The sequence below is a fragment of the Equus quagga genome, chromosome 2 (genome assembly GCF_021613505.1).
Source record: "Equus quagga isolate Etosha38 chromosome 2, UCLA_HA_Equagga_1.0, whole genome shotgun sequence".
Taxonomy (NCBI): domain Eukaryota; kingdom Metazoa; phylum Chordata; class Mammalia; order Perissodactyla; family Equidae; genus Equus; species Equus quagga.
The window spans coordinates 61,382,148-61,397,575 of NC_060268.1; the positions used below are offsets into that span (position 1 = coordinate 61,382,148).

Below are 15,428 nucleotides of genomic sequence, written 5' to 3' on the forward strand. Positions count from 1 at the left end.
CCCAGGCAGGCTTGGCTGCATATGCCTTTATTCACACCTCTCACCACCTGTTGCTGCCAGCAGACAGGGACCGACCAGGGGCTGGGGGACCCCTAAGGGGGCTGCAGAGGGACCCCAACATGAAGGGAGAATCTGAGGCACGGGGCTCCCTGAGAACACAGGAGAGGAGGAGGGGTCCAGGGAGGGCAAGGCAGGCCGCCTGAGACCCATGAGCACAAATAGGCCAGTGCTGGCTCGAAAGGAGGCTGTGGGGCCCGCAGCTGTGTGAGGAGCCCTGGCCCCAGTGCCTGGGAGAAGGTGTGGGGTGGGGGGCGTCCTGCTGGGAATGAGGCCTCCCTTTCCTAGGAGCAGCGCCACTGGCAACAAGCAGCAGATTCAGGCTGAGACAAGGCCAACTGGAGAGACCTTCGGGACGCGCCCCCCTCCCCCCGCCGACCCTAGAATGTGGCTCTGGGAACTGTGCAAGTGTTTGAGAACTCTGCTTCAGCTGTGGCTCAGAAACCTGCAGGGAGGCCGATGCAAGGCGGTGCCACAGTTCTCCCGGAGGGAGAGGAGCTGACAGAGCTCCTGGCAGAGGGAGATGGCTGGAGAGCAACCACCGCCAGACCCCACGATCAGCTGGTGGTTAGGGCAGGGGGTGGCCTCTGGCTCCCTGGGGTGAGGGTGGTCCAACACCCCATGGGGGCTGAGGTTGGGTGAGGGTTTTGGGTGCACATCTCTCTCCCAGGGAAGGAGAGAGCAGTGACAAGATAGCACTACTCGTCCATCCCAGAGCTGCCCCAAGAGACTGAGACCAACCCACGGATCCACTTTGGGATCAAGGGCCCATCTAGTGCAACTGACGCCCAGAGAGGGGCCACGCTTTGCTCAAGAATACACATAACGGTGCCGTAACCTAGGTAATCTAGCCGTCAGGGCAGGTCTGAGGGGCCAGCCAGGTGGTGGGTGACATGCCAAGTCCCCTCCCAGCTTCTGCCCCACCCAGGCCTCTCCTGCACGGCTACCAGAAGACATCCCAGGAAGAAGAGACGGGCCCTGAACAGTGGGAGGGAGAGGGCCCCGCCTCCAGTCAGGTGCACAGCAGGGCAGGGCCCAGATCTTGGCCTGGACACACTGCCGAAAACTAAAGCCCACCCTGAAAAGATCCAGACCAAAGAGAAACTGCACCAGAACAGTCCAGTCTCGTGGTGAGGCACTCCACACACACACAGACACACCTATCCATGTGCACCATGCACTCACCCATGTTCTCAGTCATGGATTGCACATGTCAGTGGACACAGACACACGCACGCACACGCATTCTCAGATGCCCTCTGGGGTCCATCTCCGGCCCGGCAGAGCACCAGTGGCTGGTGCCAGGGACTCAGTGTCGGCTGCTGACGTGGAGGGTGTAGAAGGCCCAGGGCTCAGGGACGTAGATGACACCGGGGTACTTTTTCCTGAGTACAGGGTCATTCCACAGCCAGGCGACCCAGAGGGCCACAAGCAGGAGGGTGAGGGCAAAGGAGTAGAAGAGGAAGAGGCCGTTGCTGTCTAGGAAGAGGCGCTTGCGCTTCTGGTGCAGGACCAGGGCCAGCATGGCGAAGAAGGTGAAGATGAAGAGGATGAAGATCTGGCCCTCGGTGACCAGGTACCTGAAAAGGCCAGTGGGTGAGGGGAGGTAGGTGCCATGACAGCCGCATCCTGCCCAGCATCCCTCCCTCTACCCAAGTACCAGGCTGCCCTCCCAGTCAGTCAGAACGGCTCATCTAATGGCAGGGCTCAGGGATACACACCACTCTGAGCCACAGCCTGCCCATATGCAGCTGTGTTAAATGTGTTGAGTTTGTTGCTAATATTTAAATTACAGATTACCTGAAAATGTGGATTTCTGGTTTCTCTGGTCACATTAGGCTTGTATTCCCACATGACAACAACCAATTAGAGGAGAAAGCAGCTGCCCCCTTTAGAGAGAGCATTGTTCTACAGTTTGCCACAGTCCCCACCATTCCCTGTTGCCTCGCTTGGTACCTGCTTGATGCATTTTTTACCAGCTTGGTTCCTATAGGCATTTGAGTTTGGGAATGCAGTTGCAATTTATGGGGGTTGTCATTGCTGTCTCCTTGAAGGGTGGGACACAGTCTCAGATCTCCCAGGGTTCCCTGCAGTTCCTAAGGCTGTACCTAGCACATGGCCAGGAACTCAGTAACACTTGTTGGAGGGCATCTGGGAGGTTATCTGGTCCACTCCCCTGCCTCTAGAGAGAACCACAATGCTGACCCGTTCTACTCAAGGAACTATAGCTCTGCAACTTAGTGGCTGTGTGACCTTGGGGAATTTACATGACATCTCGGAGCCTCTGTGTTCTTACTATAAAGGGGCATAAATGGCACTATTTCCCAAGATTACAGACAAGAGCTGTATACAACTCTTACTTGGAAAAACATATTGTTCAACAAATGGTTGCTGCTCCGACTGTAGCTATCACTGCGCTAACACGTTGCAGGTGAGAACTGGCTAGGAAGCTTTTTCCATGTCTGATCTCTTTCCCTCTTGCTGTAGTTGCCACCTGTTCCTTTTAATCCTGTCCTCAGGGGCCATCAGACTTGCCCTGGTGGACCCTCTCAGCAGTCAGGGGACAGACCCTGCATGTGGGCGGGAGCTGGCCCCAGGAAAGGAGGCCCTTTTCATTTTGACAGAGGCTTCCTATCAGAGAAGGGCCAGTCCTTCCTATGACACCCACAATCCCTGGGAGGGAGCCTGTCTCTGGAGCAAAAGTGACAGAGGAGGGGTAAGACCTGGCTGAAGCCTGGTCCTCTGTAATGGGCAGAGAGCTGGAGGGAAAAGGAGCCAGGCCATGGAAGTCCCCGCTTCTCTGTCCTTGGTGTCTCCGTGGTGCTTTACAGCTCACAAAGCCCCTCTCTCACCCTGGAGTTTCACCACCTCCTCAGAAGGAGACATTTCCCCGTTTCATCAGAAGGTCTCATCCCCATTTCAGAGGAGGAAACTGAGGCCCACGGGGCTCTACAGGGCTTGGTGTTGGGGACGGATACTCTTGGCTCCAAGGTGGCACTGGGGTTCTGAGAGGTGGGGCACAGGGCAGAGGAGTATAAGAATGCAGAGGCCACACTCAGGCCTGGCTTCCTGGTAACAGAGAGGCCACCACAAGGCACTGTCACAGTCCCTACTAGACAGAGGAGGGTGCAGGGGCCCCAAGAAGGAGCACCTCACTGGGGTCAGCCAGCAGCTCGGTGGTCAAGAGCACATTTTTACTGCCTGGCTCACTAAGAGCCCCTGCTCCTCCCCCACCCCAGGACCAATGTCCACTCACCAGTAGTACAGGCCACTGGGCACCACCAGGAGCAGGGCCGCCCCTGGCATGGAGCTCTTGGCTTTGGTTGGAGTGAAACAGCCGCTGAAGTACATGAAGAGGATGAGGAAGAAGGGGATGTACCTGCAAGAGGGAGGCCGGTGCCTCAGAGGGCCCCCCAGCTGCCCCGCCCACCAGCCTCCACCCAGGCCCTCTTCCCCACGGGTCCCTGTACTGGGTCCTTGCACCATTCCATGCAGTGTCACTCCATGGTTTACAAAACGCCTGGTTTGGGTGAGGCCGCTTGTCCTGCCAGCCTGTCCCACGCTGGGGGGCCACGGTGGGATAGCAGGGAGGCAGGAAGATGAGGCCTGCTCCCTGGGCACATGCCAATCAGGGAGCCCACAGGCTGCATGGCGGGGCCCCTCCCACACTGCCCTGGCGCCTCACTCCGTGGCTGGGGGGGGGGGTCTCTGCCTCCTGTACACACCCTACACGCCAGCAGCCACAGCCCCTCACTGGCCTGGAAACAGGTGTACCCAGCAGGGCTGAGCAGGGAGAGGCCTGAGGCCCAAGTAGAAAAAAAAAGAGAACAGCATCTGCCGGGGCCTCCAAGGAGCTCTGGGAAGCCCCCTCACTGACACACAGCCCACCGCCTTGGCCCCTTCCCACACACGCAAAATCTCATCCAAAAAGCGCCTCCCTCTCTCCTCCCCACGTACCTGCGCTGTCTTTACACGCCCCTCTTTTCTCTTCTCGTGTACCATCTTGCCTCCTTACCCACCCTCCCCTCTTCCCCCCTGACGGAGCCCCCATCCCCTCCCACATCCTCTCCTGCTATTTCACTTCTCCGGGCCTTGTTCCTCCCGCAAACGCCAGGGAGAGCTGGCAAGAGGCCTGTCCAGAGACCCCCTGAGCCAGAGGATCAGCTTTCCATGCCTCACAACAAACCCTGGAAAGACAAGTGTAGGGTGTCTGTGACATGAGTGAGCCCACCTCTCTCAGGACCACCCAGGTCCAAGGATGGCTCTGGCACTAACTAGCTGCCAACCCACGGTCAAACCTCCTCCCACCGGCCCCAGTTTATCCTGTGGAAAGTGAGCCCACGTGTGTGAGGTTTCCTGCAACTGCAGGGTGAAGCCGGGGGAGCCCTCGCGGGAGTTCAGAGGAGGGGGGCGCACAAAGCACCCCCAACCTGGTCCAGCGAGCCCTCCTCAGCTTCCTCCCCGCCACCATCCCGGAACCCACGGCCCGACGCGGCTGGGTCCCCTGGCGCTGCCCACCCATCACGGGGGGCGGGGTTGTTTACCGGCGCCGGCCTCCGCCTGCCCGCCGCCTCGGGCTCCAGGCCCGCCGAGGGAGGACGGCCGCCCGCCGTCCCCTAGTGGCCGCCGCGGGTACCGCCGGCTGGGAGGAGGCGGAGGCGGCAGGGCGGGGGGCGCGCTCACAGCGCCCCCGCAGGGCAGGAGCACGCCTGCCGGCCGGGGCGCTCCACACCCAGGGACCCGAGGCTGGCGGCAGAGCTGGCCGGGCCAGGGCTCCCAGGTAGAGACCAGCTGTTACGTACTCTTCTGGCCGAGGCTGGCCCCATCACTCACCACATGGAGTGGCCCAGGTACTCGTCGTAGTAGTAGAGCAGCTCAAAGGAATCGATCTGGGGGCGGCAGGGCATGGCCGGTTAGAGCGGGAGGCGCTCGGAGCAGTGCTGGGGCCCCCAGCCCTCCAGCCACCCTCCCCTACGCCCCGGCCTCCACGCAACTGCACTCCTTCCCCACCCTCAGGGTCCTGCCCTCTACTAGAGGGGGTCCAGCTGGGATCCAGTCAATGTGCCACTTTCTAATAACACACGAGTGTCCTAGCTTGGCGGGGTGGCAGGGCCCTCACCTAGCAGAATGCCTTCAGCAGAAGGTCAAGCTCAGTGATGGGCTGGGGCCATCTCTCCGGCCCCCAGGACAGGCTGTGCCCACAGCGCTTACGTGCAGTGGGGGGAGGCGGCCTCACCAGCGTCTCCGGCTTGAGATTCTTCATGATCGGGTTCTCGCGGACCGACAGGTGGTGCTGGTAGCCACTGAAGAGCAGGCGGTGGTTCACGGAGTCGCCCACCAGGTGGATGCTGGCGCCCATGATGAAGGTGATGATGCTGACGTAGATCATGGAGCGCGGCAGGGTGCGGGGGGACCGCTCGATGAGCTGAGGTCAGAGGGAGGCCCAGCAGCATGACCGCGGCATCCATCACCGTACCAGACACCTCCTGTATCCCACCCTCACTCTTGGGTGGGACGGACACCCCCAGCTGGGAAGTCACTCACAAATCAGTGGGTCCTTTTAGCAGCCCAGCTCAGCCTTCAGAGTCTCCCAGGGCCCCTGTGAGCGGAGCTCAGGCTGGGGAACAACAGCCCCTTTTCCCAGAGAGGATACAGGCTCAAAGGGCCAGCTCGTTGCTCAAGGTCACACACAAGCCACGTGCTGGAGGTGACAGCCAGGCCTTCGACACAGGCATCCAGACTCCAGGCCCCGCCCTCCCATCGCCCCTCATTGTCCCCCAGTTGTGCCCTGGGAGGCTGGGCTGGCCTGCTGAAGGGCCCTCTGACTTCTGAGCGATTGGTTCACGGCAAACACACAGAAAATGACAGGGATGGGTGGCTGTTTCTGAAACTAAATTATTTAACTAAAAACTCCTCTGAATTCCGAAATTATACATTTCCTACTTTTGGAGATTTGAAATGTCTTTCTAAAAACAAAATGATGGGGATAGTAGATGGCCACAGTTGTTTTAAGAGCCCTTATTGGCAAAGTGCAAAGCTGGCAGCCCTGGCTAGCTCTGTGCTCCCAGTGGCATCTCAAAGTCAGGGATCTCCAGGCCAGAGGATAGAGGTCACCCTCCATTGCTGCCATTCCTGCCACCTGGCCCGCACCTGCCTTCCCAACCGGTCCCTGACCTCTCCCTGGGTACCCCAGCCACTCCTTCTGCCTCGGCCTCCCCAGAGGTATTATGGCTTCTCAAGCATGGCCTTGTCTTCAGGTCCTGCTGCCTGAACACCTCTCCCTCCCACCCCACCCCCAGGACACCAGGCTGAGGCCCAAATCAAATGCCCCTCCTTGGGGAGGCCTTCTCCATCCCGCCTGTCCCCCAGGCCCTGATGTACCCCTCTCTCACAGCCTTCACCCCCAGAATCAGCAGGGAAAGCCCGAGGCAGGGCACTCGCCAGGCTTGGCACCAGCTCCCTGCCAGCCGGCGGAGGGAACAAGGGCAGGAGGGGACACTGTACCTTGAGCAGGAGAAAGGGCGTGATGATGTTGTAGGCCATGTGGAAGTAGTCCCCCACGCTCGGCTTGTTGAGCGGAAACCACTCGAGAGGGAACACCAGCTGGGGAGCAAGGGAGGAATGGTGCTCACCAGGCACGGCCCATGAGGCCCTCCACACACACTTCATTCTCTCTGTGATCTCTTGGGATCCTTTCCGCAGCCCTGGAGCGAAGGTGTTTCCAGACACACAAGCCGAGCCCCAGAGAAGATAAATGGACTTGTCCCCAGGCACAGTAGACGCCAATCCAGGGCCTACCCTGTGCCCTCTCCCTGTGGGCACTAAGTAAATGTCCCTGGGTACCAGCCTGTGAGTTAGAGGCTACCTTGGTACTCAGGTGTGCCACCAACTTCCTAGGTGACCCTGGGCAAGTCCTTCCCCTCTCTAGGCCTTGGTTCCCCCTCTGTAACACACGAAGTGTGGTCTACATGGACCCTTAGGGATCTGGCACTCCAGGTCCTATGATGAAGACAAGATCCCCTGGCCACAGGAGGTTCGGATCCTGGGCACAGACTTACACACCACTCATCAAGCCATGCTGTGCCTGTGTCCCACAACAAAAAATAGAGGAAGATTAGCACAGATGTTAGCTCAGAGACAATCTTTCTCAAGCAAAAAGAGGAAGATTGGCAACAGATGTTAGCTAAGGGCCAATCTTCCTCATCAAAGGAAAAAAAATGTACTGAGGACTTATCACAAATGCTAGGCACTATTCTAGGTACTAGTTGTCACCTTGACAAACTGTTTTCCAAAAGGGCTTTGCTAATTTGCGTTATCACTAGTATGTACCCACTGCCTTCCTCGCAGCCTTGGCATAGTAGTATTTTCCTGGAGGTGAAGAGTATAGGCTGACTTTGCATATTATATAAGATTCTGAGCCTCAGGTAATTTTTAGTGCCACCTGGTGAAACCATCCCCTTCCCTTTCCCTAAGGCTACTTCATGCATCAGTGTACAGCGGTGGCCTCCACAGAGGAGATTAATCCTGGGAGAGCACCAAAGCCCTTCACTTGTGATAGACAGATAGAGAGATAGATGACAGAATGTGAAAAAAATTGAGTGAGGTACCACCATGCACCAAGTTGATTATTTTTGCATGTGGGTGGTAAAAATAACACTATCAACCACTGAAACTGACACCTTGTACATGCTAGTGATAATGCAAATTAGCCCTCTGTCTGGCTGGGTGATTTGGTTAAACCTGGATGTGGGATATAGGGGGGCACAGTACTGACTGTTCAGGGCTACCAGTTCCCCCATGACAGTTGGGGCACAATTTGACTGTTCAGGCCCCCTAGTCTCCCCTGTTTGCTGGCAGTGCCTCACTGAGCACAGTCACAGAGCCAAAGGATCCGAGATCATCCAGGCCTATTCTTGTAGTTTACTCGTGGAGGAAGTCACTTGCCTAAGGTTGCTCAGTCAGTTACCCTCACTGCTGGTGGGGGCTCTGTCCACAGCTTCACACTCACCATGGCAATGGGGCGGCCAAAGTCCAGAACCCAGTTCTGCAGGGTGAAGTAGAACCAGAGGTCGAGGTGGAAGGGAGCCGTGCCGGCAGCCTCCTCAGCCTTGACGGAGCTGTGCCTGGGAAGAAACCAGAAGAGAGGGGTCAGCTCATCTCTCCTCCCATGGGAACCTTCCCCCCGAGATGAGCCGCAGGGAGATCTGGGGACTTGGCAGCAGGAGGATACTTCTAGGAAAAGGATTTTGCAGGAAATATGGGGGTCTGGCCCTGCGGCCAAGGGAAGGGTGTCCTGGAAGTGGACTCCAGCTGCCCTGACCTTAGCTCCTCTGTGATTCAGGAAGGAAACTGCCAAACGGGTATAATACCAGTTGAGCTTTGTCATCGACAGAGTGAGGAGGTCAAACGGCAAACAGGATGCAAATGCAGCTGGAAAACATGAAACATGACGATGGGTGATAGTAGCTAAACTTGACTGACCATTTACTATATTCCACTATATTGCACTGCTACAGGTGTTTGCATGTATTATCTCATTTAACTCTTTTAATCCTCACAGAAACCCTTTGAGGTTGGAATATTACCCCCTTTTACAAGTAAAAAAAATCTGAGGTCCAAGATGTTAGGCACCTTGCCCAAAGTTACACAGCTAAATATAGGAACCTAGATGATTTGGCTCAGAGCTTATATTTTTTTTTTTTAAAGATTTTTAAAATTTTTTTCCTTTTTTCTCCCCAAAGCCCCCCAGTACATAGTTGCATATTCTTCGTTGTGGGTCCTTCTAGTTGTGGCATGTGGGATGCCACCTCAGCGTGGTTTGATGAGCAGTGCCATGTCCGCGCCCAGGATTCGAACCAATGAAACAGTGGGCCACCTGCAGTGGAGTACGCGAACTTAACCACTGGGCCACGGGGCCAGCCACCTTAGAGCTTATACTTTTAACCCAGATTCCATCATTGTGTGCAGTGATTGGTCCATGGGATAGGCATGTGACCTGAGCTGGACCAATCTGAGTCCTATAGGGAGATGTGCCTTAGAGACTATGGACCGGGATGAACAGGGCCCCGTCTCCCTTGCTTCCTGAACCATGAGGAGGTAAGAATGGGGCCGCTGGTGTCCCTTTTTCATCAATCCACAGTGAAACCTAAGAAGGAAGCCAGCAGGGATAAGCTGATGTGGGAGACACGGCCAGAAGTGGAACACCATCTGACAGTACATCTTTGGATGCCTGTCCCTCTTGCAAAGAAGTTAGCCCATCTGCTCTTCACAGAGGAGCTGAGGTTCAAAGGCCAGTGCGTGTGCCACCTCCTCCAGGAAGGCGTTTCTGATGAAGCTTTTCCCATAGCCCCACCAGCCCCACTACAGGGAGTGCTTCATCCCTAACCCACAGGGCGGGAATTTACCCTCCTATCTAGACCCTCAAGAAGACGAGTGACATTTAAGGTTCTCTCCACTCACCCACGTCCCCATCAGAGTCCAAATCCTCCTTACAGCTTCCCTGCCACTACTTGCATACCTCCAGTGACAAGCAGCCCGCTACTTGCTAAGATGATGGAGGTGTGAGTTTGATCACCCCGTTTGTGCCAAGAACAGGAGCTGTGTCACAGGGGTGCGTATTCTCCAGAGGTCTCAGCTCAGGATCTGGTTTATGCTTAGTGATTACTGGCTGGTTTAGAACAATCTCAATGACCAGTTATTCCTTCTTTTTAGTGGCAAACACTAGCTTGGAGGCACCATGAAGGTTTTCCGCTGTCAACGCTGCATAACTATCCGGATCCTTCTCAGCCGGTTCTGAGAATGGTCCACCCTGGGCTGAGGGAGCAACAGAGCCGAGGAGGCCAGCTCTTTGGGGATCGCACCATCCTTTGGTGGCAGGCAAGGCAGGTAGAATGGGCCTATCCTCAGTCAACTAAGTGTTCCTGTCCCCTCTACTCAGTGCCCCCACCACTTATTGAGCACCGACTGTTTGCTGTTTTCTGAGCTTCGCCTGCACCACCTCACCTAATTGGCACAGCAACACCAGGAGGCTCCCGCCCTCCTGCTTTCCAGATGAGGATACTGCGGCTTCCAGGGGTGCAGTGCTTAGCCAGGTCCCCCGTCAAAGGAGCTGCAGCAGCGCATCCTTTTGTGAGCCTGTTCCCCAATCCCTGCTTCTTCTGGTAAGAGACGTTTCCTTAGCCACAGGGAGGGCCGGTGACCCAGGCCAGCCCAGTGCAACTTTTCTAACTAGAGTTGGTGGAAACAACACCTTCCTTTCTGGTGCTGGGTGCTAAGGATGCAAGCCCAGGGCTGCCTGTGGCCAAGGTTCCAGCCTGGAGGGACAGCCAGGCGAGAATGAAGCAGGCCTGTAGAGAGGCTCAGGGAAAGGGAGGAGAAGCCCTGAGAATGTTCACGTCCGGATCCGGGCATCCCCACGGCAGTGGTTTGCCCACATGAGCCAGTACATTCCCTCTTGCTAAGGGTGCTGCATTTCCCACCGGCCTTCTGTCACGTGCAACCCGGGAATCTTGAATAACATAGAATTTACACCTGGGTCTGTATGAATTCAAGACCTGTGCTCTCAATAGCTCGCTATTCTGTTTCTGATCATTATAATAAGCCAAGTGGCATATTAAGGAGATCAAGACAGAGAGGGATCAGTGCGGCCTGGAGCAATATGCGGAGGCTGCATGGAGGAGAGCCCGGAAGCAGGGATGGGTGGATTTAACGAGAGAGGAAAGCCACAGGAGAGCAGGACCAAAGGCCTGGAGGAGGAAGTGAGAAAGGCACTGCCTGGAGGTGAGACGCCTGCTCACTGGCGGAGATGGAGGGCAGGGAGGGCTGGCTGGGCCTTCGGACTGGGCAGGTACTCAGACTAACTGCGAGGACTGCTCTGGGGTAAGTCTGAGACGACTGACTGGCACAGAGGCCCCAGCTGCCCCTTCCTCTTAGTGACTATCACGGCAAGGCCTCAGAAAGCAGATGGTGATAACCTCCAGGCCTGAAGAACTTGGATGGAGGAGAATAACAGCCCTCGGTGTTTTGTTCTGGAAAGCCTCAATCTGGGCAAAGAGTAGGATGTTTGGTCCAGGGAATAAAGGCATTTTGACAGCCTGCGGAAGCACTTAGGTGTGGGTCTCTGGAAGCTGTGGATGCCTAGTGCATACTAAGAGCTCAGTAACCATATTCTCCTTCACCTCAGGAGGCACCTCGGTCAACAGGGATCCCTGTCATTGGTCCAGCCTGGCTTAGCAGGACAACAAAAATTAGGGCAGGTACAGCGCAGACACCAACTTGGGAATCAAGACTGGTCAGCATCTGACTGGTTTTCTTCTGCTGGGACTCTGACCATGGCATGCAGATCTTAGAGGGTGAAGGCATCCTCTCCCCCAGTCGCTGTCCTGGGGATGAGCAGCGTCAAGCCTGTCCCAGGTTCCTGACTCCACAGACTTCACAAGCTGAGGCCCCAGCCTGGGCCAGCTCTGGGTCTCAATCATCAGAAACTGCTGCTGAGAACAATGGTAAAAGCACAATGGCAGGTAACGTGAAACAAGGATGGCCTTTTCTCTCCTCCGCAGCTTACAAGTCTACCATATGGGAAACTGATATCATGACAGTTGGGGAGCGCATGCCATACAGTTGAAATATTCAAAGCAGGCAGCAGCATCTGCAGGACTGCCTTGCAGAAAAGGAAGGTGTCTCCACCATGGTGGGGACAAGCAGGGACCCACAAATGGGGACTTCAGAGGGACTGATTTTGGTTCTATATAAAGAATGCTGAAATACCTGACATGGTGGAAAGTTTGAAAAAAAAAATGAGAAAATGAAGGCAAATAATACGAGAAAAAAAAGAAAGGCAATTAGAAACTCCAGGAAAAACAAAAGCAAATGTAACTGTTAAACATTATTTGGCTCTGTAGGGAACAATATTTACATGGCTTAACTAATAAAAACATTGTATAATGATTTTCAAAGTTTAGAATCAATCTGCAAACAAAACATGGAAGACAATTATGGCTAAAAAACAGAAGGTAAATACTGTTTACCTTGTCAATGTGAAAGACAAAATATAGATGACAGGAGTTGGGAGAAAGGGTAAGAAAAGCTAAAGGTTAGAGTAGGGGACAATATTCTCCTTTTAAAAAGGTATCAAGAGATACTGGCTACAGTTGACCAAAATAGAAATAATTGTGTATGCATATTCCCTAAGGCTATAAAGGTAACAGAGAAAAACTAAAAACAGTAATAAAAAGAACTATCTGGTTAAGATGGGGGGGCGGTGGGTATAAGTGAGCCAAATCATAACAGGAAGTCAGCAGGTAAACATTACCTTAGAGGCGAAAATTGTTAATCCAATAAATAGCAGTAAGCATAGCTTTTAAGAGGATGGGCTCTGAGACCGCCTGGGTTCACATCCCAGCTTTGCCACTAACCAGATCTTGAGCAAGTTACTTAACTCTTGGGCCTCAATGTTCTCATCTGTAAAATGGGGGATAATAGTACTTCCTACCTCATTTGTAGTTGAATTGATATTATGTGCAAAAACTTAGAGCAGGGCCTGGTCCACAGAAAGTGCTACATAGTGTTTGTTATTATTATTTAGAAATATGAATTTAACTGTGGAAGAAACAGCTAAAAAAGTTAATGTGGTTGTCTCTGGTGCCTGGGAGAGGTGGAACAGAGGACTGCTGCTTTTTACTCTTAGCCCTTCTGTGCTATTTGATTTAGTCGTGGGCATGTAATACTTTGATTACAATACAAAAAACTGTCAGTGGAGCAGGCACAAGCTGGAATGGGCTATCTTGAAAGGTAGTGAGCACCTTGTCATTAGAGGTCTGTAAGCAAAGCATGGATGCAGCACAGGGAATCCAGGCATCCTAGGAATTGGACAGGATGATTTTTGCCTACTGTCTTGAGCAGCAATGATATTGAGAACAGGCCCAGAGGCACCCAATGAGGGGGGCAGAGACACCCTGGAAGAGAGCCAGCCCCTCATGCCACCCCCAGGCAGCATCCTGGCTGGTGGAGGGCTCATGCAGGAATAAGGATGGACATCGCTCCTCAACAGCCAAAGTGGAACAGTAAGGGCAGAAACCGGAAGTCAGCAGCCCTGGGTTAGGCCCCGGGTCTTGCCAGTAAATGGTGTACCCTCTCTGGGCCTCAGTTTCCACATATATGAAACACAGAAAGACTGAGTAAGGTGCTGCATATGGAAGTCCCACCCGTGAGATAAAGTGGTAACCATATCTGATGCCCACAGACTGTTCTAACTGGGCCACCACAGTTCAGGGCAGCCAAAGGCCCCCAACTTGAAGGGGAGCCAGAACAGAGCTGTCTCCCAGCAGCAGGAGAAAGAGCTACCCTCAGCCAAGTCCCTCAGAAGTCTCCCCTCATCCCAAATCACACCACAACTTCCTACAGTTGAGCACACCAGGGCTCAGAAACCTTCCATGGCTCCCCTGTGCCTACAGAATAAAGGCTGCATCCTTAACCTGCCACTTAGGGCAGGAACTAGGGTGAGGCAAGTGAGGCACAGAGGGCCCATTTCAGCAGGCAAAGGGTGGTCCCTTGTCCGGCGGGAGCCTCTCCTTACATTCTGTACTCCAGGCTTTCACTCTAGTCCCAGCCCCCTGCCTTTATAAAGGCCTCCACAGTCAGTCCGCATCCTCCTGCCACTGTACACCCAGAAGGCCCCAGCACCGCTGCACTCCCTGCAACAGCCTTTCTTCCCTGTGTCAGCTCAAGTGCCACTTCCTCCACGAAGCCCTCCAACATGACCTCTCAGCCCCAGTGGGGCTCTGTCCCTCCAGCTGTCCCACAGCTCTTACCAGTCTGTGAGCCCTTCCCGGCTTCACCTTACCCACGCCCTTAGTGCCTGGCACAGCGCTGGGCACACCAGAGATACTTAATGAATGCCTGCCCAACGCAACGGAGGTTTCTGGGCAGTAAAACGGGATGAAGGCAGAATGGAGGGAAAGATTAAAAGGTGGCTTCCGTGCCTCTTCCTCTGCCCCACATGGCTTCGACTACCCAAGCCAGTAACTTCTTCCCCTTGCTGAGAGCAGGGAACAGCAACTGCGTGAGCAAAGCCCTTCCTCGCTGTTCCCTGGAGGGGGGCTTCCAAACTTCGCGGTCTCTTCCCTTTACATTCTCGGGGGCCTCCGGGCATGAGTGCGCCTCCTGATTGACACCGGAAGGCAGGTCCTATTCAGGGTTGGAGGGGAGCCGAGAACTTGGCGGTGGCATCCGGGCTTGCAGGTGCGTTGGGGGCCCGAGTGAGCGGAGGTGGCCTCTGGGCCTGTCGCCCCACCTCGAGTTTCCTGGGTCCCCAGCGAGGTCTCCGCCTCTGAGCGGCTGTCCTAAAGCCAGCGCGGCCGCGGGACGCGGAGCCGCATTGGGCCGGGGCGCCCGCAGGAAGAGGCAGGATCGCGGAGGTGGGCTCGGCCGAGGGAGCGGCCGCAAGGGCAGCGCAGGCAAGACCGACTCCGGAGGCGCCCTCCGGCCCACCCGGACCCGCCCACCCGGCCGCCGCGCGCCCACCTGGCCTGCAGGAAGGAGGCGCCCGGCTGCGCACCCTGGCCGCCCGCCGCTCCGGGCTGCTGCCTCTTCCGCGCCGCCGCCTCCATGCTGCCCCGCCGGCCTCGGCTCGGCTGCCCAGCGTTAGAGTCGCGCGCCGGGCCCGGGGCTGTGACAGAGAACCCGTGCGCGGGGGCGGGGCCGTTGCGGGAGGCGGGGACGCGGGGAGGGACCCAGGGCGCACGGGGGGCGGGGCGAGCTCAGCGATGGGGAGGAGGGGCGCGACGAGCGTGGCGTCCCGGCGGGGAGCGAGGGCGGAGGCGTGCGCGCGCAGCGCCCTGGCCGTGGAAGGCTTGCTTTGCGGAGCCGCTTGAGTTGCAGTGGGCGGGAAACTTTGGCTTGGCTGGCTGAGGGCCGGGTGTTGGTCTAGGGTCGGGGAGGGACCTGGGGAAAGACTGACCTGACCCAAAGGCTCCCCTGCGGAGGAGGCGAGGTGTCATTTTCCTGGTCTTTGGGGACCGGAAGGCTTGCCACGCGCCTTCTCTCTTCAGATGGAAGATGTCGCTTCTTAAAATGTCAACTCTGGCCTTTGACGCTAAGAGTTGAATAATTGGTGGGCTAGGAGGGTAGGACCCAGAGGAGCAGCGAATTCTTTCCAAGTTGGGGGTGGGGTGGGGGTGATGCAGATTCTAGTTCTGGCTTTATCGTCCTCTTGGACTTTGTGGCTTTGGAAAAGTCACTTCCCGTCTCTCCCATTCGAACATGTATTAACTCCCTGCTGTGAGCAGCGCACTGTGCAGGCAGGAACGGATGAACCCTGCTCTGGTAGGCCTTACATGGGGCGGGGGGGTGCAGCATTGGTCAGTGGTGTGATG

The 15,428-nt window shown here is 55.8% G+C and overlaps 1 protein-coding gene across 1 annotated transcript; it reads right to left on the bottom strand.

Annotated features, from left to right (window-relative positions):
* Positions 1-14,707, bottom strand: CLN6 (CLN6 transmembrane ER protein). Its single transcript, XM_046654737.1, has 7 exons — positions 14,578-14,707; positions 8,066-8,180; positions 6,562-6,660; positions 5,294-5,482; positions 4,891-4,946; positions 3,314-3,436; positions 1-1,637 (listed from the first exon to the last, which is right to left on the bottom strand). Exons 1-7 carry the CDS (start codon positions 14,661-14,663, stop codon positions 1,367-1,369), a joined length of 939 nt encoding a protein of 312 aa, XP_046510693.1. The 5' UTR covers positions 14,664-14,707; the 3' UTR covers positions 1-1,366.
* Positions 14,708-15,428: the final 721 nt, after the last annotated feature.

Coding starts and splice junctions, on each gene's coding strand:
- CLN6 (XM_046654737.1), bottom strand. CDS start 14,663: ATGGAGGCGGCGGCGCGGAAGAGGCAGCAGCCCGGAGCGGCGGGCGGC. Junction 5,483..6,561: donor CGCCCTTTCTCCTGCTCAAG/GTACAGTGTCCC, acceptor CTCTGACCTCAG/CTCATCGAGCGGTCCCCCCG. Junction 4,947..5,293: donor ATCTCAAGCCGGAGACGCTG/GTGAGGCCGCCT, acceptor TGCCGCCCCCAG/ATCGATTCCTTTGAGCTGCT.